Below are 25,053 nucleotides of genomic sequence, written 5' to 3' on the forward strand. Positions count from 1 at the left end.
TACTTGGAAATAGACATTAAATTAACCATTTAGTTTTCTAACTTGCCTTTTGAATAGCATTCAGTTTACAATCACTGTAATTTTGGTCAGCAAAGACATGAGCATTGTTTAGCATTTTACAGTTGGGTCTGATTTAGATATTTACCTTGATGTTATTAAAAAGTCAGCTATTTACAATATTACTGGCAGAATAGGGCTCTTTGTTTCTGTGCTTCAGCTGTGACTGGGTCACTTTGAGGATGATGTATGACATTCATTTATTGCTTGCTCCTTCAGGAGAATGCCTTTATGGCCCCATCAATTGATTGCCAAAGGTTTATAGCTTATAAGTTTCTTATTCACTGGTTTTCTTCATGGTTCAGGTGCTGATCTATCTTTTTACTTAAATTATTCTCCGGGTATGGATATTGCTGACATTTTGCTGTCCATCTTGAGCTACCCCAAACTATATGATCATAAACCTTCTTCTCAGCTACTGCAATTTGTATCTTTCTGCTCTCAGTAATATATGTCTATGTTAACGTGTGTACAAATATCTTCATCACAAAGTTTTAAAAATCTTCTAATTCCTTGGTCCAAAAAACAACTGTGTCAATTTACAGCCTATTATCATAATATGTATCGCAAGGAGGTGGAAGGAATAATCGGCAATATGAAATTGCAGTATTCAGCTCGCCAGTTCTCAGTTTTCAAGAAATGACAATGCCAGAACTTCCAGCACCCATGAATGTTAAAAAGTTCATGTAGTTGGTTTAGTTTATTGTCGCATGTCTACCAAGGTACAGTGAAAAGCATTTGTTGTATGCTAAACTGTCAGCAGAAAGAAGACTATACATGATTACAATCGAGCCATCCACAATGTACAGATACATGAGGATCCAGACGGCACTGGGCCTATACTCGCTGGAGTTTAGAAGAATGAGGGGGGACCTCATTAAAACGTACAAAATAGTGAAAGGCTTGGATAGAGTGGATGGGGAGAGGATGTGTCCACTCGTGGGAGAGTCTTGGACTAGAGGTCAGCCTCAGAATTATAGGACGTTCTTTTAGGAAGGAGATGAGGAATTTCTTTAGTCAGAGGGTGGTGAATCTGGAATTCTTTGCCACAGAAGGCTGTGGAGGCAAAATGAGTGAATATATGTGAGGCGGAGATAGATTCTTAATTAGTACAGGTGTCGGAGGTTATGGGAAGAAGGCAGGAGAATTGGGTTAAAAGGGAGAGATAGATCAGCCATGATTGGAAGGCGGAGTAGACTTCGTGGGCCAAATGGCATAATTCTGCTCCTATCACATGACCTATGCTGATAAATGGAATGTTTAGTGCAAGATAAAGTCCAGTGAAGTCCAACTAACGATAGTCCGTGATAGTCCAATGAGGTAGATAGTTGGTCAGGACCACTATTTAGTTGTTGATAGGATGGTTCAGTTAGGTGATAACAGCTGGGAATAAACAATTCCTGCATCTGAAGGTGTGCGTTTTCACACTTCTGTACTACTTGCCCGATGGGGTAGGGGAGAAGAGGGAATGACCAGGGTGAGACTCATTCTATGCACATGGCCATGCTGAGGCTAAGTGAAGTGTAACTGGAATCAATGGAAAGGGAGTTGATTTTTGTGATGATCTGGACTGTGTCCACAAATCTCTACAATTTCTTCCCGTCCTGGATGGAGCTATTCTGAAACCATACTGTGATGCATCCCAATAAAATGCTAGCTATGGCGCAGCTGTATAAGTTGGTGAGAAGTTGGGGATATACTGAACTACCTAAACCTTCTGATGAAGTAGAGGCATTGGTGTGTTTTTTTGTCCATTGCTTCAATATGGCTGGTTTAGGACAAGTTGCTGGTGATATTTACTCCTAGGAACTTGAAGCTTTCTATCATCGCTATTTCGGCATCATCAATGCATACTGGGATATGTGTACCACTTCGCTTTCTGAAGTCTGTCACTATCTCCTTTGTCTTGCTGATATTGAGAGAAAGGTTGTTGTCTCAAAACCAGGCCATGAGGTTTTCAATCTAATTCCAGCATGCCATTTCATCATTATTTGGTATCCGACCTGCAACTGTGGTGTCGTCGGCAATTTTGTAAATTGTAAATGAGAACTGAATTTCAGAAATGTGGTACGAATAACTGACCTTCGCATCTAGACTGTATGTCAGGCATCCCAAGGTCCCACCTTGATTATTGTGTATGGTTTTAGTCACCTTACATGAAGCAAGGATGCACTTACCAGAGCAGCAAAGATGCACTCATCTGATTTCAGAAATAGCCTTATTGGCATGTGAGGAGAGATTGAGTTGGCCGATACTGTGTTCTCTACAGTTTAGAAGAATGAGAGGAGCTTTTATTGAAGCAGAAATTGTTAAAGGAGAATGTCAAAGGTGATTATTACCTCGCTGTTGTTGCGTGCTTTAAAAGCTCATCCTGAAAGAACTCTTGCTGTCTGCCTGCAAGATGATCCTCTGTCTGTCTTGGACGCTGTTTGTTGCGACAAATCACTTGCAAGAACATATTGCATTGCATTACCACAACTGCCTGGAGTGGATGAATTCCTTCAGCTAACCAGTAAAGATTATTTTTCATTATTATGCTGAATAACAAGGATGTGAAATTCAATTTTACTGTTAAGCAATTTATGTGTAAAACAATACATTTGTTTGCTTGCATGTGTGCCAACTAACATATGATTACACTTTTTAGTATTTACAAAGGTAAGTTACCCAATGGCCAGACATCTGTAGCTACAGTTTGACTATATTAAAAAAAATTCACTTTTACAATTTTGTTTCTATTGTTAATTAAAACAACTTTTCTTCAAATCTTGCCATGCTAAAGAGGGGATTATAACCCATCAAGCGTAATCCATAGTTAATGGAGCAAATGGGAGATCATGAACATTTCATAATGGTTAATCCTTTGTGTCATTTTTTATAATAAGCACCCACTCAATTTGTGTGAATGGGTGATATCACAATTCAGACAAATACTTCGCTACTGGAACAGTAGCAAAGTATTTGCACTTTCAAACAGATATCAATAGACTACTTGTTGAAATAAAAATGAAAAAAAAACCTTTGTCAGGACCAAATATTGAGCCCATTCTAGAAACACAAGAAACTGCAGATACTGGAATCTGGAGCAAAACACAAAGTGCTGGAAGAACTTTGAGGATCATGCAGGATCTGGGAAGGAAATTGCTGGGTGATGTTTCTGGTCAGAACCCTTCTTCAGACCCATTCGAGACTTGAATCTGTGAATACTGAGATAAAAGCAGAACATAATGGAAATACTCATAGGTTATTCATATTTGCGGGAAGAGAAACAAAATGAATGTTTCACATTGAAGATCCTTATTGCATTTCAACTTGTGAATACTGTTTGACTGAAATTTGTACATGGGGTAGTTCACATTGCAAACGGACCAATCCCGCGATCACTTAAACAATGGGTGCAGTTGAAATGCATATACATCTTATACATTTTGTCTGGATGAAATAAGATGAGTTCAGTCTTTTGCATTCAGAATTATTATCACAATTGAGAATAAACGGTGTTGTGGGCAAAAGATCAACCTGTGCATCAAATTAGCTCCAATTTAATTTTGAAGCATATTGGCTCAATTATTTAAGTAACCCAGAGAACATAACGAAGAGAATAATGGGCGTTCAATTCCACCTCCCTCCTCCCGCCCCACGTATACCTGGTTTGATGTTCCTGTGATTACACATCGAGGGAATCCACGTCTACTTCATATGCACTGTATAAATGTCATAACCCTATCGTTTAATTAATTGAATGGACGTTCAGTAAATCCACCGACATGAAAAGGCCTTTGTTAATCCGGTTTGGTGTTGTGATTATATGAGAATCTCGAGTAATTCTTGAATGCTTTTCTGGTAGGGAGGGCGAACAACCTTGTGACAATTAAATACTTACATTTGCAAATTGCCTTTCAGTTTATATAAATAATCTACGAAACGCGACGTTAAAATAATTTCCTGCCCAAATATCGAGGTCTATTGCCATATTAGTCCTTACTAATTTAATTCCTGTTGTAATGACCAAACATATCATATCCTTCGGATAGCTCCTTCTCAAAATAAATTTCTTCTTTAACTCCGGTTTTGGTGTTGCTGGGAGACGGGTGAACTCGGTGCTTTGAGTTCAGTATCTGCATCAGCGTCTTCCGTTCGAAAGATTTCTGTTTCAGGTTCGACACCGGCAGTGGTCGCTGCTCACCAACAAACCTCGCCAGAGCGGCGATCTGGTCTAATTTTCACAAGGGCAGGTGATAAAATTGCTTCAAGAGAGAGCAAGTTTTCAAAGGAATCTGCAGTGATCTCTATTGGATCGTGTTGCCGACATCAAGTACGCAAGTAACATTCAGGCTTGATATTTGGTAATGCGTTAGTGTAATATTTTATAGAAAAAAATATGTGCCTTACAAATAAACTGGGTAATCTCAGAAGTGTGGTGAAATTTACAATATTTATGGAATTAAACTCAAAATCAAGGCGATTATTTTGCTATGTCATAAAGGGGTTACAGCACACAGAGAGGCTAGTTGGCCTTTCAGATATATTTGGTTCTGCAAGAACTATCCAGTCAACTCCAGGGCTGCCAACATTGGGTGAGAGTTGAGAGTGAGAAATGGCGGTGTCCCCCCTCCCACGGTAGGGAGCTTTTGCATTTTCAACTTGAAATTGTGCAATCTGGTGCATACTGCAGCAAGTCTTTTAACTTACACTTGAATGCAACGTTTATGCTTCAATTTGGATTAGGTATGAATGTTAGGCTAAATTACAACCCTAATTACATTCCACAGTAGAGACAGGCTCTGATCAACGTGCAGCACATGAATGACCTTAGTATATTCATGTGTGGAAATCAGATTATAATTCATGCTGTTATGCATTTACATAGAGAAACAAAAACATAGAAACAAGGCAAGAGGAGTCAGACTTCCATCACTGTTCCGCACAGATAAATCAATCAACCTACCCTTTGACTATAGAAACAAGACGAAAATAATGCCACATATTCAACCGTATATGGTTCAATTACATTAAGATATATACGTAAAACATATATATATATGGAAACAGGCCCTTCGGCCCACCAAGTTCACACCAACCAGCAATCTACCATACACCTATCCTACATACCAGGGACAATTTACAGAAGCCAATTAACCTACAAACCGGCACTTCTTTCGGATGTGGGAGAAACTGGAATATCCAGAGAAAACCCATGTGGTGATAGGGAGAATGTACAAATACTGTACAGACAGCACCCGTAGTCAGGATCAAATCTGGGCTGTGGTGCTGTAAGGCGCCACCTGCCACCCCATTAAATTATTTTTTCTGTAATATATTTATTACTAGACCAAGTGCAGACCCGTTGGGTCTGAACCCCCAACGTGCGGTTGGGGGGGGGGGGGGGGGAGGCGGCATGCAGCGTCACACACTAACTATCCCCCCCCCCCCCCACACTCACACTAATTACCCCCCTTGATATTATATTAATATTATTAATTTGCTCCTTTTACCCCATAACCACCCTATCAACTGACGCATAGTCCCCAACTTGCAGTCACATCTAGAGAGGGCGGGGGTAGAGAGTGAAGGCAGAGAGAGAAGTGGCAGAGACAGAGAGAGAGATAGAGACAGACACACAGAGAGTGGGGCAAGAGGGATAGGGGAGGAGGAGAAGAGGGAGAGTGCGTGAGGGGGGAAAGGTGAGGGAGGAGAGAGAGAGGGTGAGAGAGAGGGTGAGAGAGAGGGTGTGAGAGAGAGGGGGGGAGAGGTGTGGAGCAGGGAGGGTGGAGGGAAGAGGGTATGAGGGTCTGGAGGAGAGGGGGGTTTAGGGGAGGGAGGGAGAGTGGGGGGGAGGGGACGGAGGGGAGAGAGAGAGTGAGGGGGGGAGGAGAGAGGGTGTGCTGAGAGGGGGTGAGATGAGATGAGGGGTGGGGAGCAGGGAGGAGGAGGGAGGGTGGAGGGAACGGGGTAGGGGTGTGAGGCGGGGAGGGGGGTTTAGGGGAGGGATGGTGGGGGAGGGGATGGAGGGGAGGAGGGGGAGAAAAAGAGAGAGAGAGAGAGAGAGAGAGGGGGAGGGAGAGAGAGAGGAGAATGAGAGAGAGATAGAAAGAGAGAGGGAGAGGAGAGAGAGTGTGGAAGAGGAGGAGGGGTTGAAGAGGAGGAGAGGGGGGAGAGGAGGAGGAGAGAGAGAGAGAAGAGAGAGAGAGGGAGAGAGAGAGAGAGAGAGAGAGAGAGAGAGAGAGAGAGTGCTGTAGACATTTGTTCAGTGTCATTCAGAGCTCAGTGACAGAGACTAATTGACAGAGCTCCATCTTGCAGAGATTAATTGTGGCACACCTCTTCCTGGTTTTATAGCCCCTCCCTCCCCCCTGCCGCCAGCGGGGGCAGCAGAGAGAATGGGGAATTTTGTAAAAACATTAATATCTCTGTTATTTTTCATCGACGGGAAAAATCCTCGGCACACATGCGGCGGAGGGGGGCTCTGAGCGAGGTGGCCAAAAATGACAGCCGTAGGTGGCGGCGTTCTCTCGGAAATCGCAGCACAGAAGGCCAAAAGCGGTCAAGAACAGAGATTTAGTAATATAGATAGATGGTCACGTCAATAAAGATGAACACATGATTCTGATTTCTGCCTTTAGTTGGATAACACACATCTCCAGTCATTGTGTTTTATGGCTGGTTTTCAACCTCTTCAGTCTGAAGGTCTCGATCTGAAACATCACATATTCTTTCTCTCCAGTGATGCTACCTGTCCTGCTGAGTTATTCCAGCTGTTAGTGTCTATCTTCAGTTTAAACCACCATCTGCAGTTCCTTCCTACACTCTTTGTTAAGCGAAACAAGTCCTATTCTCATAATATTATTCACCTCAACTAAGTCTTTTCTTCACCTTAGCCCAAGATTCATCCCCGCGACTCCGGAGGTGATACCGACGCCTCCACTCACCCAGTCTGCTCCTGGCTCCGGGCTGGGGTTAAAACTCCATGGGGTGTGGACAGAGCGGCCGACGGACACAGAGCCGCCGGAGGTGAAGGTGGGATGTGTGAGCGGTGCCTCGGTGGGGGGGGAGGGGGGGTCAGTGCTGAGACCACCACCATGGCTCACCTATCACACCATCTGCACGGGAGAAACTAAACTACTTTTTTTCCCCTCAAAATAATCCCGCGGGCCGGTAGTTTGACTGCCCTGCTTTAAACCAATGCTCTCTAGTTCTGGAATCACATATCCTGGGGAAAAGACTATATATTCACCTTATATATTCCCTTCATGGTGTCTACTCACTTCTAAAACAATTTTTGCTTTATTTTGATCTTCCAGCACCTGCAGATGTTTGAGCGTGAGAAATTTGTGATCAGCGTGAGAGAGTGAGAATTTTGTGAAATGCGTGACTCTCACGCTCAATGTGCGAGAGTTGGCAGCCCTGCAACTCCATTCCCCAACTCCTTCTCCACAGTTCTGTAAGTTTATACTTCTTAATATTGATCCAATTCCCCTGAAAGAGATTTATGGAACTTGTTTCCTCTACCTTTTCACAGACTGGAATTTTTTCCTCATGTGTACTGGTAAAATTGAAACTATGCCAAAGAAAAACAACATTAAAATGTATACCTTTCTTTTTTACCGCTCATGGAAAATACAATCTAATCTTCTTTCATACATGACATGAGGCCTTCTGCAAGGTTAGCATTTGAGTTCAATTCCTAATTAAATTTGAGAAGGTAGTTGTGAGTTGCTTGGATCAATTGTAGTCCTTGAAGTGGAGTTCCATGATTTTCACCCAGTAACTGCAATGTCTATTTCCAATGCAGGATGATGTGTGACTTGTGCAGAGCCTTATGGGCAGTAGTATTGATTTTGTTGAGCAAGGGGTAAGTTTAGAGGTGCTGATCAAGGCCCATCTTAATCATGTGAGTGACCAAAAAGATGAAAAATTGTGGAATATATTACAGGTATATTGTTTTGTACTGTATATAAGACCTTTTTTTTTCGTTTATCGTAAAAAATGTATTTGTTATACTGACAATGTTTGTTTGGGGTCAGAGGTAATATATGACTGGCATCACATGGAAGCATTTTACAGACTCTGTGAATTTAAAAAAGCTAGAATGTTCATATCTTTAGCAGACATGCATTATAGTTCTGTAGGTAGGAAAATAGCAATGAATAAGGTTAATCTCTGACAATATTTTTTAAATGTATTACTTTGTGATGACAGCTGGTTACGTGTGTGACTTTTTGTTTCAATTTCCAAAGTCTGGGCCAAAAGGAGACTTGGCAAGTTGTTGCAGTGCATTTTACAGATGGGACAAGTCTGTAGTAGTCACAAAATGTCAGTATTGGCAGGGATGAATGCTTATTATGACGAATAGAGTGTAAATCAAACGGGATATTTATTCTTGGTTTGTGTTGAGTTTTTTGACGTTGAAATTTCAAGCAGATGGAAAAAGTATCTTCACAATCCTGACTTGAACCTTGTGGAAATTGGTGGAAAATCAGTGGGGATTCAACAGGGAAGTGACTTGTCACAGGGTACTTAACCTCTGACCTGCCCTTGCAGCAATATTATTCATGTGATTAGCCTGGTTTAAGTTCTGGTGAATGGTGGTCTCCAGGAGAAAGATGCAAGGATACTTATAAATGCTAAGCAACACATTCATTAATATTTATTTTGCCTCCATGGTATATCTATGATACTGGACATGTTTGCCATTCTTTTAAAGTCACATTGATTATCCAGCCAAGGCATTCTTTTGATTAAGGTACTAGACGAAGAGGGACCCGTTGGGCCCCATTCCCCCAACGCAATATTCCACCACTCACCCGTTCCCTCAACGCAACCCGTTCCCACCACTTACCCATTCCCCCGTAATATTCCACCAATCACCCATAGCCCCCAACTGCGCAGGCACGGCTCATTTCCCCTCATCCCCCAACACTCCCTCCCTCTTCACCCTCCCTCTTCTCTCCCCTCTCCTCCTCCCCTCCTCCCACTCCCTCCCTCACCTCTCCCTCCCTCTCCTTTCCCCTGTCCACAGTCACTCTCTTACCCGCAGTCACTCCCTCCCTCCACCCATAACCCCTTTCCTCATCCTACCCCACTTGACGTCATTGTGAGGTGGAAGCTGCTGATCCCATTGCGATGTCATTGTGTGCTGGAACACTGTTCACGGGCAATTTATGTAAATGAGATCCCATTGTGATGTCACTGTCGGGTGAGCACTGCTCACGGGCAGTTTCTGGAAATTAAATCCCATTGTGACATCATAGCTGCTAACTGCCACTGCAACTTCAAATCATTTTTCTCAAACTGGATTTTGTAAAGTTGAAAATTTGAATGACTTGTAAAATATACCATCCATCTGAAAACTTGATACACCACACCACAGGACAATTGTGAGTAAGGTGGTCAAAAATTGTAGCAATTGTAGTAAAAAAAATTGGCGTAATTCAGGATATGACTGAGAAACGCACACGCATACAGACAGACACGTACGCACGCAGACATACACACAGACAAGATGAGATTTTTAGTAATATACTAGACTAATTGGGACCCGTTGGGTCCCATGTTCACATGGGAGGGCTGGTCCCCCGACGCAATATTCCACCTCTCCACCAATTCCAATATTGGCCAGTGGGGGAGCATTCTGGAGCGTCGGTATGGGTTCTTGGGGTGGCAGCTCAGTCCCTCAAGCCTGATCTGCTGGCATCTCACTCATGGCTGATGGGCTGGCAGTTGACGCATGGCTATTCCTTGAAATTCCATTTCAAGCAGGGTGCAAGGCCACCAAATTCAGATCCATTTCCCCACCATTTCAAGCAGGGTGCAAGGCCACCAAATTCAAGTACAGTTTCTTACCACTATGAACAGGATGCAAGGCCACCGAATTCAAGTGCAGTTTCATACCACTTTCAGCAGGGTGCAAGGCCACCAAATTCAGTGCAGTTTCATACAACTTCAAGCAGGATGCAAGGCCACCAAATTCAAGTGCAGTTTCATTCCACTTCAAGCAGGGTGCAAGGCCACCAAATTCAAGTGCCATTTCATTCCATTTCAAGCAGGGTGCAAGGCCACCAAATTCAAATGCAGCTTCATACCATTTCATCCAGGGTGAAACCACCATAAAACCACACAAAACACCAAACTCACAGTTCATAAACATTCAGTGTGTTCAGTTGATTCACAGCTCAGACAGAGTCGTGAACTCTTCCCTCCCCCATCATGCAGAGACTGAGCCACACCCACACTTCTGGGTTTGATAACCCCTCCCCCTCCCACCAAAAAAGGTGTGGCCTTCATGGCGTGATTGACAGGAAAGAGATTCTCAACATTCTTTAAACACTAATAACACATTTATTTTTCATTGATGGGAAGAATTCTCTGCACCTGCTCAGCGGAAGGGGACTAAGTAAGATGGCCAAAAATCACAGCCGTAAGTGGTAGCGTTTTATCTAAAATCAATATGCAGTGAAAACAGGAAGTAAATCCATTTGCAGTAGTGCCTTTCAGCTTCAAGCCAAAGCACCCAAGCCGCCATTTGCAGTAAGTAGTGGCTTTCAACTTCAAGCCAAAGCACCCAAGCCGCCATTTGCAGTAAGTAGTGCCTTTCAACTTCATGCCAAAGCACCCATGCCGCCATTTGCAGTAAGTAGTGCCTTTGCGCTCCGTCTTCAACGAGTGATACCCTCTATTATCTCGTTAGACCAAACAGGGTTCATACCAGGCCGACAGTCTTCCCACAATACTAGGCATCTCCTTAACATCATCCATTCACCGAGTAGTGAGACCCCGGAGATAGTGGTCTCCCTCGACGCTGAAAAAGCTTTCGACAGGGTCGAGTGGAGGTACCTATATGAGGCGATGGACAGGTTTGGCCTTGGTAACAGTTTTATTCTTTGGGTCAGTCTATTATACTTGTCCCCGGTGGCCTCAGTACAAACAAGCGACACACTGTCGCCCCACTTCCCCCTTCAGAGAGGTACCAGACAGGGTTGCCTGTTTGCTGTCGCGATACAACCCTTGGCGGTCTGGTTACGCTCAGAGAAGGGCTTTAAAGGTATTACTCGGTTCGACACAACTCATAAAGTCTCATTGTGTGCGGATGACCTGCTCCTGTACATCTCGAACCCAGCCAGCTCTCTCCCTGTGATTACGAATATTTTAGAACAGTTTGGTGCGTATTCTGGTTATAAACTTAACTACCAAAAGAGTGAGCTATTACCGATTAACTCATTGGCTAAGCAGCTCCCTCGCTCTTTAACCTTATTCAAATGGGCAGAGGGCGGGTTTCGCTACCTCGGCGTCTTTATCACAACACCCTTATCTGATATGTTCCGCACAAACTTTCTGCCTCTGGTTGAGAAAGCTGAAAGAGATTTTGACCGCTGGTCAGTTTTACCGCTATCCTTCGTGGGCCGGATAAATCTGGTCAAGATGGTTGTCCTACCCAAATTCCTGTATCTTTTCCAGCACGTCCCTATACTTATTACTAAATCTTTTTTTGATAAATTAGAAAGGACAATATCTAAATTTTTATGGGGTAGCAATCCGGCTAGAATCTGAAAGGCGATACTGCAGACTCCTAAGAGTGACGGCGGTTTGGCACTTCCTGACTTTAGGCAATACTATTGGGCAGCTAACTTGCAAAATCTCCTGTATTGGATGAATGATGATTGCGACCACCTACCGACCTGGGTACACATGGAAAAGGCGAGTTCACATCTCCCGTTGCGGTCTGTCCTATGCTATCAACTCCCCCTTCCTATAACATCTGTGGGTGCAGGCCCAATTGCCTCCCATTCGCTCAAGATATGGAGTCAACTCAGGAAAAACTTTGGTTTACAAGGCCTTTCCATCTTGACCCCACTGCTTAAAAACCACATCTTTAAACCTCCAAGTACAGACCACGCATTCAAAACCTGGCATAGCAACGGTATCAGTAGTATCAAAAACCTATACAAGGATGGCATCTTTTCGTCTTTTGCGGAGCTCTCATCCAACTATAGCCTCCCAAACTCCCACCTTTTTCGTTTTTTCCAGATTAGGGATTTTGTGAAGAAGACATTCCCCCATTTCCCAAATCGCCCCCCTGAAACCCTGACCGATACCATCTTAGCTCTAGATCCCAACCGGAAGAAATGCATCTCTTTTTTGTATAACTTGTTAGGGTCGGTTATATTGAAACCTCATACCTCATTAAAAGCTGCGTGGGAGGGTGAGCTGAATACGAAACTAACAGACCAGCAATGGGACTCTGCCTCGGATTTGATCCATTCTTCCTCCATATGTGCCCGTCATGGCCTAATCCAATGCAAAGTCCTTCACAGTCCACTACACAAATGCAAGATTATCTAGAATTTACCCCGCTGTTAGGGACACCTGCAACAGATGTAATCAATCTCCTGCCAACCATAGCCATATGTTTTGGTCTTGCCCTAAGCTAGCAGCCTTTTGGAGGAGTGTTTTCGACTTGACTATTCCTCCAAACCCACTGTCAGCCATTTTCGGTACCCCTCCCAACACCAACCTCTCTGTTGCGGTGAAACGGGTTCTAGCTTTTACAACCTTGTTAGCCCGGAGACTGATCTTGCTTAACTGGAGGCTCACCTGTCCCCTGACACACGCCCGCTGGATTAAGGAGGTGCTTTACAATTTAAAGCTTGAAAAACTTAGGTTCTCTCTCAAAGGCTCTACCAAGACATTCCTAGATACATGGAACCCTTTCTTGGAGCTTGTTAACTCTCTCAACTTGTCCCCGGACTCGGAAGAGGACTGAGTGCTCTCCACCATTGTTCTGCTCTACTGCAGCTGCTCTTCCCTTAACCCCCACCCCCCCTCCCCACACTTATTTATTTAATTACTTGCTCATTTACTGTTATTTGTGACCCCTTTTTTTTCTAATTAATTTTTTTTAATTAATTTTTTTTAGTACTTTTTGTTTCGTTTATCTTACCATATTTGTGTGGATGTGTATGTATGTGAGTAATGTTTGTCCCCGTTTGGTTCCGACCTGATTCGGATGGGTTGAAGGTGGGTAAGGGTAAGGGCTTTGAGGGTCGCTTACATACTGTTGCACAATTATGCCTTGATTGTCACTGTCTGTTATCATTGTATGTATGCAAATTGCTGTGAAATTCAAATAAAAATATTTAAATCATATAAGTAGATATACCTAGTGATTTCTCATGCTGTTAAACACTGATAATTTAAACAGTGTAGGCTTCAAATGAAGTGAAGTTAGAACCAGGAAAGCAAATGTGATTCATTCACATTTTAAAACTAATTACTTTGCACACAGCACAGAAACGAGCACAAAGATCCATGATCGTGTTTATGATCGTGCTTATGCTGCACACGAGTATATATTTTATTACTCATTTTTCTACTGCCATTACTACTCCTACATCTGCATTTAATATACAAGTTTAGTTATGTAAACTTGAAGAATGTAATTTGCCACTGGTGGTGTTGCATTACCTCAGCTGGGTAGACACAATTTGTCCTTAATCACTGCCACCAAAAATGCATAAATGCTCAAGGCTGCATATACTCTGTCAATGGAACAGAATATTGAAAACAACCACAAAAAAAAAAACAGTGCTGGAGTAAATCAGTGGGTCAGGCAGCATCTCTGGAGAACATGAACAGGTGACGTTTCAGGTCAGGATATTATTAAAGATTGATTGTAGCGTGGGGAGAGGAGGAGGGGTGGGGGTGGAGAAGGGGAAGAGTGCCAGAAGAGAGGAGGGGCAAGACAAAGCATGGTGAGTGATAGGTGAACATGGATGAGAGGGCGATTTGATAGGCAGATGGTTAGACAATAGCCAGAGATTGTCATAGAGTCATGCAGCGTGATAACAGGCCCTTCGGCCCAACTTGCCCACACTGACCAATGTGTTCCATCAACACGAATCCCATCTGGGCAAAGGAAAAGAAGGGGATCAATTGGAGGTTAGTTATCTAAAATTCATGTTCATTGGAAGCTGTGTGCAAATAAAGATGATTTCAAAACTGATGCATATCTTCACATATCTATTTGCCATTACCTGTATGTATATACATACTGTGGATTTTTGTTGACCCTAAGTGTGCATGGATTTAATACATCTCTAACCTCATTTATATTAAGAAAACCATTTGCCTAAACTTGTCACACTGTAACTACATCTAGCCATGGAAGTACAGCTGCAAGAGGCTGTAATGGCAACATGATAAGCAGAAAGCCATTTACATCAGCGATGTGAATGCAAACATTTGTATGGGAAATAACACCCAAATCTTTTTCACATATTCACATCTCTGCAGCACCTGTAACCACCCACCTCTTCCTCCAAACGAATGCCTGTCGCTGCTTGCTTGGACTGGATGCTGAGGGCTAACCTTGCTGACATCCAAAATTTCCAACACCATTGGCTGTAGAGCCAACAGTGTATTTTTGCATAGATTGGGTCTATAAGCAAAGAGTTTCACTGTGCCTAGTCACATGTGACAATAAAGTATTCCATTCCACTCCACATTGTCCCAGCCAGCTATTTGTTCATCCTCCTCTTTAATACCCATTGATTACAATAGCAAGGACTGACATGTGTATGATGGCAGAATATAGCTGTATCACCAACCATTGCCTTCATATCCCCCACTCCACTTCCATGTTGTTTTAATCCATGATATGGATAGTGGCATTTAAGAAAATTTTGGATAGGGATGTGGATATGCAGAGGATGGATATGGGTTATGCGTAAGTAGATAAGAGAAGGTAGGTTATGTTTTGCACAGATATTGTAGGCCAAAGGGCCTGTTCCTGTGCTGTACTGTTTTATGTTCTATAAGATGCCTGTGCTCAATACCTGGCAGAAGGACTGACAACTTGTAATACCTGCACAATATAACAGACAACTCCAGAAATTCAGCAGCAATGTGTGAGCTATGCATTACATGTAAATAAAGGGAGAAAAAACTTATTTATTTTCTGCAATAAAAAATAAACCAAATATTTCACATTAGTTATTTTCTGATTTTTTTTCTTACTTTCGGTGCCGTACCAGTCTGCTTCAAAAATGAATTAGCCCAGGGAAGAATTCATTTTAATATGGAACATGTTATTAGTGGCAAACTCAAATCTCTCGCCCACACCATTAATTGCTTGGAGGAAGATTGAAACATCAGAGCAGGAAAGGGACATATAGTCCGGCAAGCCTATTCTGCCATTTAAATGAGCTCATAATCGATCTGTGGCTCAACATCCATATAATTAAAAGTCTCATCTTGACCACTTTCTGTCTGTGCTGTATATTGGTTTTAGAAAAAATGCTACCCTATATCGCTGTGATTTTTCGCCGTCCTCCTCCGCTGAGCCAGCCCTAAGGATTTTTTCCATCGTTGAAAAATAAAAAAGTTATGAGTGTTTAAAAATCTGTGAGTTTAGCTGATTGATCCTCTCGCCTGTTAATCACCGCAATGAAGGTAACGGGGGGGGGGCCCCTTCCGGGGGGGGGGGGTGGAGGACTATAAAACCCCGGATGCCTGGACGCGAGCCAGTCACTCTGCAAGACCGCGACGGAGAGGCCACGACTGTCGTTCTAAGCTGTGAATCAACTAAACTGTGAGTCTCCAATGTACTTGCAATAAATGATTTGTTAGTCCTTAATGACAATGCCATGAGTTGTTTTGGCCTGCTGCCCTCCCTGCCTGGGCTTCAAACTGCAATGCTTTATTAGGTCCGACTGTGTTTGGAAGGAATAAATGCTTTATTAGGTCCGACTATGTTTAGTCCAAAAGTCCAGCTCATTTCATGACTTCTGCTTAGTGGACAGGTCGTGCCAATTGCATAACTTCCGGTGAGTGGAGAGTTCATGCTGATTGTGTAATTTCCGGTAAATGCAGAGATCGCATTGATTGCGGAAGTGCCGCTGACTGCGGAAGCCCCACAGTGGAGAGGCCGCGCTCAGCAGTGTGAGTAGATTCATGAATGTTTACTGTCATATATATGGTGTGTGAGTCAGTGTGTTTGAGTGTGTGTGTATATGTGAGTATGAGTGTGTATGTGTATGAGTGTATATGAGTCTGTGTGTGTGAGTGTATGTGAGTGTGTATGTGTGAGTCTGTGTGTGTGAGTGTATGTGTGTGCATGTATGTGTGTGTGTGAGTTTGTGTGTGAGTGTATGTGTGTGTGAGTGTGTGATAGTGTATCTGTGAATGTGTTTGTGTGTTGTGTGTGTGTGTGAGTGTATGTGTGAGTGTGAGTCTAAGTGTATGTGGTTGTGTGTGTGTGTGTGTGTGTGTGCGTAAGTCTGTGTGTGTGTATATGTGTGAGTCTGTGTGCGTGTGAGTGTATGTGTGAGGTCTGTGTGCGTGTGAGTGAGTGTGTGTGTGAGTGTGTGTGTGTATGAGAGGTGGTGGGTGTGTGTGAGTGTGTGTATATTGGAATTGGTGGAGAGGTGGAATATTGTGTTGGGGGACCAGCCCTCCCGTGTGACGCTGGGACCCAACGGGTCCCACTTAGTCTATATTAGATATTTGCTTGTGGAACAGCAGGTCAGGCAGCATTTATGGAGGTAAATGGATGATTGACATTGGTCAAGATGCTTCCCCAGTCCAGAAGAAGCCTCAAACCAAAACATCGACTGTCGATTTCTCTTCACAGATGCTTCTTGATCCATTGAGTTTCTCTAACAGTTTGTTTTTATGCTCCAGATTCTAGCATATGCAGTCTTTCTTGTCTGCAATATAGAATTTGTTGTTGTAGCTTATCTCCTGCAAAAGAAAAAGAGTAGTGATTGTAAACATTACTCCTTCAAGAGGATGTGATTCTGGAATTAATAATGGACAATAAGGAAATTGTAGAGACACTGCAAAAACATTCAGTATTTGCCTTTGTGATAGAAGATAGGAAAAAGCTTCTCAACCATTGTAGAAAATCTGGGGGTAAAAGGAAGTTAAAAAGTCGGTACCACCATGCAAACTAATGAGACTAAAGGCTGACAGGTTCCCAGGAGATGATGGGCCTCGTACTAAACTCTGAAAACAATTTAATGAATGCCCCAGTATTCCAAAGCTTGTGAAATTTTGGAAAGATGACGGTACATTGGAAAATTAGCATGAAACTCATGCTCCACTTTGCACATCCAACATTATAGCCAACATGGCAGAATCTAGACACAAAATGCTGCAGTAACTCAGCAGGACAGGCAGCATCTCTGGAGAGAAGGAATGTATAAGGTATGGATTGTGACCCTTCTTCAGACTGAGTCAAGAGAGGAAAACTAGAGATATGGAAGGATACAAAGAGAACCTAAGGTACAATGGTTCATTGTTGGCTGAGGGAAAGGTGACAACGAGGCATACAAACAGTAAAATTAATCAGAGGGACAGTGAAACTGGGAGAATTAGGGTGGGGGAGAGAGGGAAAGCAAGGGTTACTTGAATTTGGAGAAATCAATATTCATACCGCTGGGTTGTAAGATGCCCAACCAAAATATGAGGTGCTGTTCCTCCAATTTGCAATTGGCCTCACTCTGACAGTGGAGGAGGCCCAGGACAGAAAGGTCAGTATGGGAATAGGAGAGGGAATGGTTAGCAACTGGGAGATCATGTGGGCCCAGGCAGACTGGGCCAAGGTGTTCAGCGAAACAATCGCCCAGTCTGCACTTGGTTCGCTGATATAAAGAAGTCTACACCTAGAATATCTGTGCAGTAGATGAGGTTGGTGGTGTAAGTAAAGCTCTGCCTCATCTGAAACACTGTTGTGGTCCTTGGATGGAGTCGGGGGAGGATAGGTGTTGCATCTTCTGTGGTTGCAGGGGAAACCGTATATCTATATTTTTTTGGCATAGATATTGTCTTAAGTGGCACAAAGATTTACCAACCATTATCAAATTGTAACATTTAAATATCTGTTTGTCTTGATGGCAGACTAGTTATTGGATTAGGTTTGATTTACCACAAGGTCTTAGCTCTGCAAAAGTAATGTATTGTTTTAACTCTTTCATTATCTAGACCAGGGGTGGGGAACCTTTTCATGATGGAATGCCGCGTTAAGTTAGCTGTAATCTAATAAGGCTGCATCCAAGAAACTTCAATTAGATGTACTTCATAATTTTGGAAAAATTTTACGACTTCTGTACTAACTTCAAGAAAATGAAAACATTTTGTTAATTCTAAAGTTAACTAAACTTTTAGTGACTTTGTTCAGACTGCTTTTTGTGGGAAGGCATTTGAATATTTGGTTGCAACATGGAGGTACGCAGTTTCAGCTGATCTTCTAGATGGGTATCCGTTATTTTTTACCTTAAGGGCGTCTTGATTTGGGTTAGGTAGGAGAACGTAGATTCGCAGCAATAAGTGGTTGAAAAGCAAGAAAGCATTTTTCGTGCAAGATGCCGAAGACATGGGTATTCTATTGCATTTTTCCATATTTCAATCGAATCTTTCTTAGCGTCAAATAAGGACTTTAAATTGTCATCTTCTGAGAGTTCAATCAATTCCATTTGTAGTTCTTTAGGAGCCTTGGAGACATCAATTAGGTGAGGTTGAAATGCTAATTTGAGCGTGATGTCATGATTCTCAAAGTCAGTGAACATTTCATTGTATTCTTTAAGTAATAAGTCTATAACAGCTGCATATTCTTCAAATGATTTGCATGAATCCTCCTGCTCATCAGTGACCTTTGCTAACTGGGAAAAATGTTCATCCGAAATTTCATTTTGAAGAAGAGTTTTGAAAAAAGATATTCACGACATTTGAAAAAAGATAGCTTTTTTCGAAATGCTTGGATTTTTTTTTGCCACATAGCATATATAGACTTAGTTTTATCTTGCAAAGAAACATTCGTCATTTTGCCTTGCATGATATCACATAGAAATGCAGTATTTCTATAGAAATCTTCTTTCAATAATTCACATTGCTGATTCTGTTCTTCATGAAATTTAACTATCTGTTCTAGCAAAGATTAAAAAAATTGCTAACACCTGTCCCTGTGATAGCCAACACACTTTACAATGATACGGCAAATCCACATTGAATGCCTCATTGTCCAACTTTAGCATATTATGAAACTGACGATGCAGTGTTGCATTTGCACGAATATAGTTAACAATACTTGTAACTTGTTGCAAAGTGTCACTTAAAATAGTAGAATTAGCACAGAGAATTTGCTGATGTAAGATACAATGAAATGAAATCATCTGGATCTGATAATACCTTTTTTATCTGTGCAATAAATCCTTCACGTTTTCCTGTCATGGAAGGTGCACCGTCTGTAAATACACTCACTAAATTAACCAAATCCAGTCCAACTTCACGACATTTATCTTGAAAGTTGGTGAAGAAATCTATTCCTCGTGTTCTACCCATAAGAGTGCCCAAAGCGAGTAACTCTTCGTAGCAAAGAAAATCTTCTGTTATGACCCGAATTAAGTATAAAACCTGCGCCGAGCCAGTAGTATCAGTTGATTCATCCAAAGCGATTGATTAATATATATTTTCTTTTTGGAGTATTGCGTGAAGTTGTTCTGTTACGTTGAGGGCTAATTCATGCTGCCTTGAATCACCTTGAAAGAGGCAATTGTTTGCACTTTGAAACCTTATCGGGGTCCAAGCATCCTACAACTTCGACAATGCATTCTTCTACGATTTCTACATCACTAAATGGCTTGCCTTTCCCCCCCGAGTATATAAGCTACTTTATAAGTGGCTTCAGTAGCATAAGTCCGGGTCTTACCACTGCTTGAAATAACTGCCTTTGCCTTTGCTTTTCATCTTTTAATTTCTGCAATGCAACCTTTCGTGCCTCACTCTCTAATTTGAAATATTTGTGGTCCTTATGAGTGGCATAATGCAGATGAGCATTGAATTTCTCCAATGTTGATATTGCAGTATCATAAAGCAAGCAAATCATCTTATCTTTAGCAGAAACAAGGTAATATTGCAGTTCCCATCCCCAATCCTCATTAAAAACTATTTTTTCTTCCCTCAGTGTTCGCTTGGTTTTCTTTGACATGGTGAGCTGTTAATCAGACAGAATTTTTAAAAATACAGTCGAACAAATACGGTTTAACTATTCTCAAATTCAACATCAAACGGAAAGCCACATCAAGTTGATAATACTGAATACTGGACGGCCAGCTGACTCTCCCCGACATTTTCCCTCTCGTCACCCAGCCTCAGGAGGTGGTGGCGCCAGTCAGGCAGGGAGGTTAACGTACATTCTAGAGTCGCATTAGAACTAAATCATGAGCATAACTGCTGTAAAAGTAGCCCTCATGGCTTACTAATGTTTTAATTGTGGCCGTCAGTCGGGGAGGATTATTTTGTTGCATCTTCATTTACTCTTTGGTATTTTCGTTCATTTTAAGATTAAAATAAAAATAATAAAAGACGAACAAAAACATATTAATAAAAATAAAAGGATTTGTTCTACAAAATTTGGCTACATTCAAAAGGCCGCACTTAATGGCCTAGAAGGTCGCATGCGGCCTTGCAGGTTCCCCACCCCTGATCTAGACCTAATTATTTCACCGTGTACTGTAAACACACATCTGAAGAAGAGGCCCGTCCCGAAACATCACCTATGTTCTCCTGAGATGCTGCTTGACCCGCTGAGGTACTCCAGCACGTGTTTTTTGTTGCATAAACCAACAACTTCAGTTCCTTGTATATACGTGAGACCGGGTGGCTTAAAATTATCAATGAGCTGTGCGAAGAACTATGAAAGAGAAAGTTATTTTTCTTGCAATTCCCCACACAATGACTTCCTGAGTTCAGGCATAGTATAGGTGAAAATATGTTTCGTAAAACAAAACGTGTCCCTTCACGAGGAGGAAAAAAAGTGTAGCGATACGAGTCGACGCGAATGTAGTGTGCATAGCCGCCATTTACAAAGCAGTCATAGCAGTAAAGGGCCTGTCCCACTTGGGCAACCTAATCCGCGAGTTCTGGCAAGTTTACCCTCGACTCATACTCGCAGCATGGTCGACATGAGGTTGTAGGAGGTCTGTGTAACTCTCCTTCATGCTCGAAAGTGGTCTCTGCGTACTCGAGGCCTCAGCTAGGTCGCGGCGTTTTTTTCAATATGTTAAAAAATGCCCGGGAGCAAAAAAAGGTTGCCATGGAAAAAAACAATATTTTTTTAACTCATAGGTTTAGTCGTAGTAGGTCGCAGTAGGTCAGCATGTTACTCATAGGTAATCAAGGGTAGTCGAAGGTAGTGGAAGGTAGTCATAGATAGTCTGCATCATAGTCAAAGGGAGGTCGAAGGAGATCGTCTTCACTCCCCACTATTCGGTGTCCAATTTTCCCGAAGTTAGTTGTAGCTAGTCCTAGTTAGTCAAAGCTGGTCTTCAACATAGTCGAATGAGGGCTTCTACATAGTCGAAGGAGGTCTTCAACATGTCATTTTTGCAAACTCTTCTAAACTCGCCTTTTAAGTCGCCCAAGTGGGACAGCCCCTTAACGTTTGAACACAGACCTGATTGGTTTCGAATCGTGGCGGCGGTGGCAATATAAGATAGAATTAAAACAACAATATCATTATGAATTAAAGTTAAATATGTATACTTTTTACTATATCTGGGATTGGCCAATTTAGTATGTGCAGTATAAAATGTATTTTAAGTGTACAACTTTTGAAACATATGGCTATTAAACTTTCACAATTAGAGATCGGAATACCGGAGTTTGTGAATCAGCTGCATTTCCAACCGTTTGAGTTGACTTCCTTCCTGCCATGAGGATGGGAAATCCCACAAAACGTGCACAAAATATCTGTCCAGTTCTATCACTTGAGGAATGCAATAAACATGCCGGACCAAACACTTAAAACAAAATCAGGAATATAATGTTTTGTTTTACTTTAGCAAGTCACTTTAAGAAACCCACTGTGACTGTGAATATGAGATATTACAACTGTGTTTAATGCAGATGTTATAATTGAAATGGACCATGTACGTGTCCTATCCGGGAAGTTGAAATGGTATGTAGACAAAAATGCTGGAGAAACTCAGCGGGCGAGGCAGCATCTATGGAGCGAAAGCAATCGGCAACGTTTCGGGCGAAACCCTTCTTCAGACAGTTGAAATTGTATTTCGGAATCCAAAAGCTAAACATATTTCTTCCGTGTTCTCAAAATCATATCGACTGGAAGTATTTCTTGTGACAGTAGCCTGGTGAAAGTATTAAGTAATTGCACGGAGCTTGATCCTACTCATTAACCACGTCAATGGGTGTAAATCTAGGTGATTACCATCACTTGCACAACGTATATATTGAGCGTACAACCCGCGTTCATTCACTGAAATTAATGTCTTTGCACAACGATGGTCTGAAAACGCACCGCTAACCCGTGACAAGGAAAAATAACACGATCAAATCGAGGGTCCGTACAATGATGTTAGTTTGAGAATATCGTTGAGTTGGAAGACACGATTCCTTGGCGATGTTTAATAGCTGGACTGTGCCTACAGCACTCTGTTGAGCCCGGGAAGACTTTCTGACGTCTTTTGCGCATTTCCTGCATCAAGGCTAACAGAGGAGGAGGGAAAGCGAGAGAGAGAGGGAGTAGGAAATCACCGCAGCCACCAACAACAGTCTCAGCAGCTTGGCCCCGCGAGTTGCCAACAGCAGCCAGCAACCAAAAACAACAAAAAAGAAAGCAGGTAGTGGTGATAATCATATTGCTCTATGCCCCCTCCTCATCACTCGGTGTAATTGTAGTTGTATAACAAAAACCCTCCAGTTTGTTTCGATACAAACCCCCCAAAAAAGTCGATTTCCTGCATGTAACCCGCTTGTGCAGAGTACAGCCAGCCAGCCGTGTGTGGATCAGATCTCGGCGAGCCGAAAGGGGGAAGAGACGGTATGCGGACCGCTAGATGAGCAGCACAAGAACATTGATTCATTCCCTTTTAACCTGGACAATTTGTCGGCGGTTACAAAAAAGTTTGAGACAATTCTCTCTCCTTTGCCCACTCGCACCCCCCACCTCCTTCCTCCAACCTTCCCTCGCCCTCCCTGAATCCCATCCAAGGATTTGTGTGAGGAGTTTGAAGGGGCCGGAGTTTTTTTTGTTGTTGTTTTTTGCCCTGCCGGGGTCAAGTTGTGCCGCAGCTCCGGCCTCAGATAAACTAGCCGCCGGAGGGTCGACAGTCTCCCTTCCATACCAAGGATAGTTTATTTTTCTCTTTCTCCCTTTCTCCGCCTTCCCGAGGAAAAGTAGCGGCGGATCGAGAGCGGGAGGGCAGGCAGGGAGGGAGGGAGGGAGGGAGGCGGCGGCGGATTCGGACGGCAGGCAGCGCCTGGCGGGCGAGCTCGTCTCCCCGTCCCCTCCCCTCCCCGTCCCCTCCCCCTCTCCGCACAGCGGAGCGATGGTCGTCTTCAACGGGCTGCTGAAGATCAGGATCAGCGAGGCTGTCGACTTGAAGCCCACCCCGTGGTCGCTGAGACACGCAGTGGGTTCCAGGCCCCAGACTTTCCTGCTCGACCCTTACATCGCGGTCAACGTTGACGACTCTCGGATCGGCCAGACGGCCACCAAGCAAAAGACCAACAGCCCCGCCTGGAACGATGATTTCGTTACCGACGTGTGCAACGGCAGGAAAATCGAGCTGGCCGTCTTCCACGATGCGCCCATCGGTTACGACGATTTTGTGGCTAACTGTACCATTCAGTTCGAGGATCTATTGCAGAATGGCAGCAGGCACTTCGAAGACTGGGTAAGATGCTGTTAATGTAAACATTAATAAACACATAAACACTCTAAGGATGCCTCGCCACATTTTGCCCGATCCCGGTAAAGACAACGGGTTGACATGCAGGGTTATGTCTATGTTATGAAGTGTCTCCGCCTCTGCTTCCTCCTCTTGACAACGTCTGTCACTGAGGGACTTGCGGGTTATTGAAGGCACAGAACATGTATGATGACCTTGTATCCTGCTAATAAGTAATGCGGCAAATACTAATTTGTGCCTGTTGTACATGGAATAGTTTTGAGGAAGGATTAAATGTCCCCTTGACTGTTTAATTTGTCTGACATTGCATGCATGAACAAATTAAGAACGCGTGCATGTTTTGAGTGACGTTAATCTAATTTAGTTCACATCCTCAACAATACTTCGGTTGGAGCTAAATATGCATTGATTCTGTGCTGATGCATTCAGAATAGATTTTGAGATAAGTCAAAGAATTGATGTTTTATTTCTATGGTAATGCACTGCATCCGTTCACTACAGCGTTGTCCCCATGCTCCTTAGGATATCAGTAGGTATAGATAATATTATATTTAAAAAAATGCCTCAAATATTTTAGTGGCCTTGAGTCTGTTTTATTTTTGTTTAGTTGTCACTTTAAAATATAAACAGTTGTCAAACCAGGTCAAGGTTGGGTGAAGTAAAGATTTGACAGGAGGATGCATTTGACCATCACATTTGGCTGTGCAGGGCAATTGACATTCAGACCATGTACTTCTTTAACATAAAAATATCTGCTTGCACTAATATAATGATGAAATAGCACCCATTATTATTTGATTGTATTAATTTCCATGTGGGTGCAAATACCTGCAGATAAAGCAAAATCATTAAGCTGGAAATACAAGTGTTTATAGATTGAAATAACATGGCAACTGCAAGATCTAAAGAATGAAAAGTGCTTCCCTTTAACCATTTGCATATATCCCAGGGAAAAGACATCTCGTAGATAGTGTGCAACAAAATTTAGAGGCTACTGAAGAAAGTGTTCATGTTTTCACAACACGGTGCACAAAGGAAACCTTTTGCACCCCTCCACCCTCATGAAGATTTGTGCAAAGGAAGACAGCTTTGATTAGTGCCGTGGCTTGTACTGTCACCGAGCTAAGACAGCAGTGTAAATTAATAATATTCTATTGAGATGAAAGAGGGGAAATAATTTTAATCATTAATACTGTCAAAGTTTTATTTTCCTGGGAAAATAGCTTCTACGAAAAAATGGATGGATTTGCACCAAGAGTAGGTGTTTCCAGGCTAGGTATTCTATTTCCAA

General features: G+C 42.6%; 1 protein-coding gene across 1 annotated transcript in view; it reads left to right on the top strand.

The window, feature by feature from the left end:
• The first annotated feature begins 21,599 nt into the window (after positions 1–21,599).
• LOC129699659 (protein kinase C epsilon type) overlaps positions 21,600–25,053 on the top strand; it is a 418,244-nt gene continuing 414,790 nt past the window's right edge. The window contains exon 1 of the mRNA XM_055639643.1: positions 21,600–23,747. Within this exon, the coding sequence (XP_055495618.1) occupies positions 23,400–23,747 (348 nt within the window). The 5' untranslated portion in view covers positions 21,600–23,399. The remainder of the gene's footprint in view (positions 23,748–25,053) is intronic.

Source organism: Leucoraja erinacea, chromosome 8 (assembly GCF_028641065.1).
Source record: "Leucoraja erinacea ecotype New England chromosome 8, Leri_hhj_1, whole genome shotgun sequence".
In the NCBI taxonomy this organism is placed as follows: Eukaryota; Metazoa; Chordata; class Chondrichthyes; order Rajiformes; family Rajidae; genus Leucoraja; species Leucoraja erinaceus.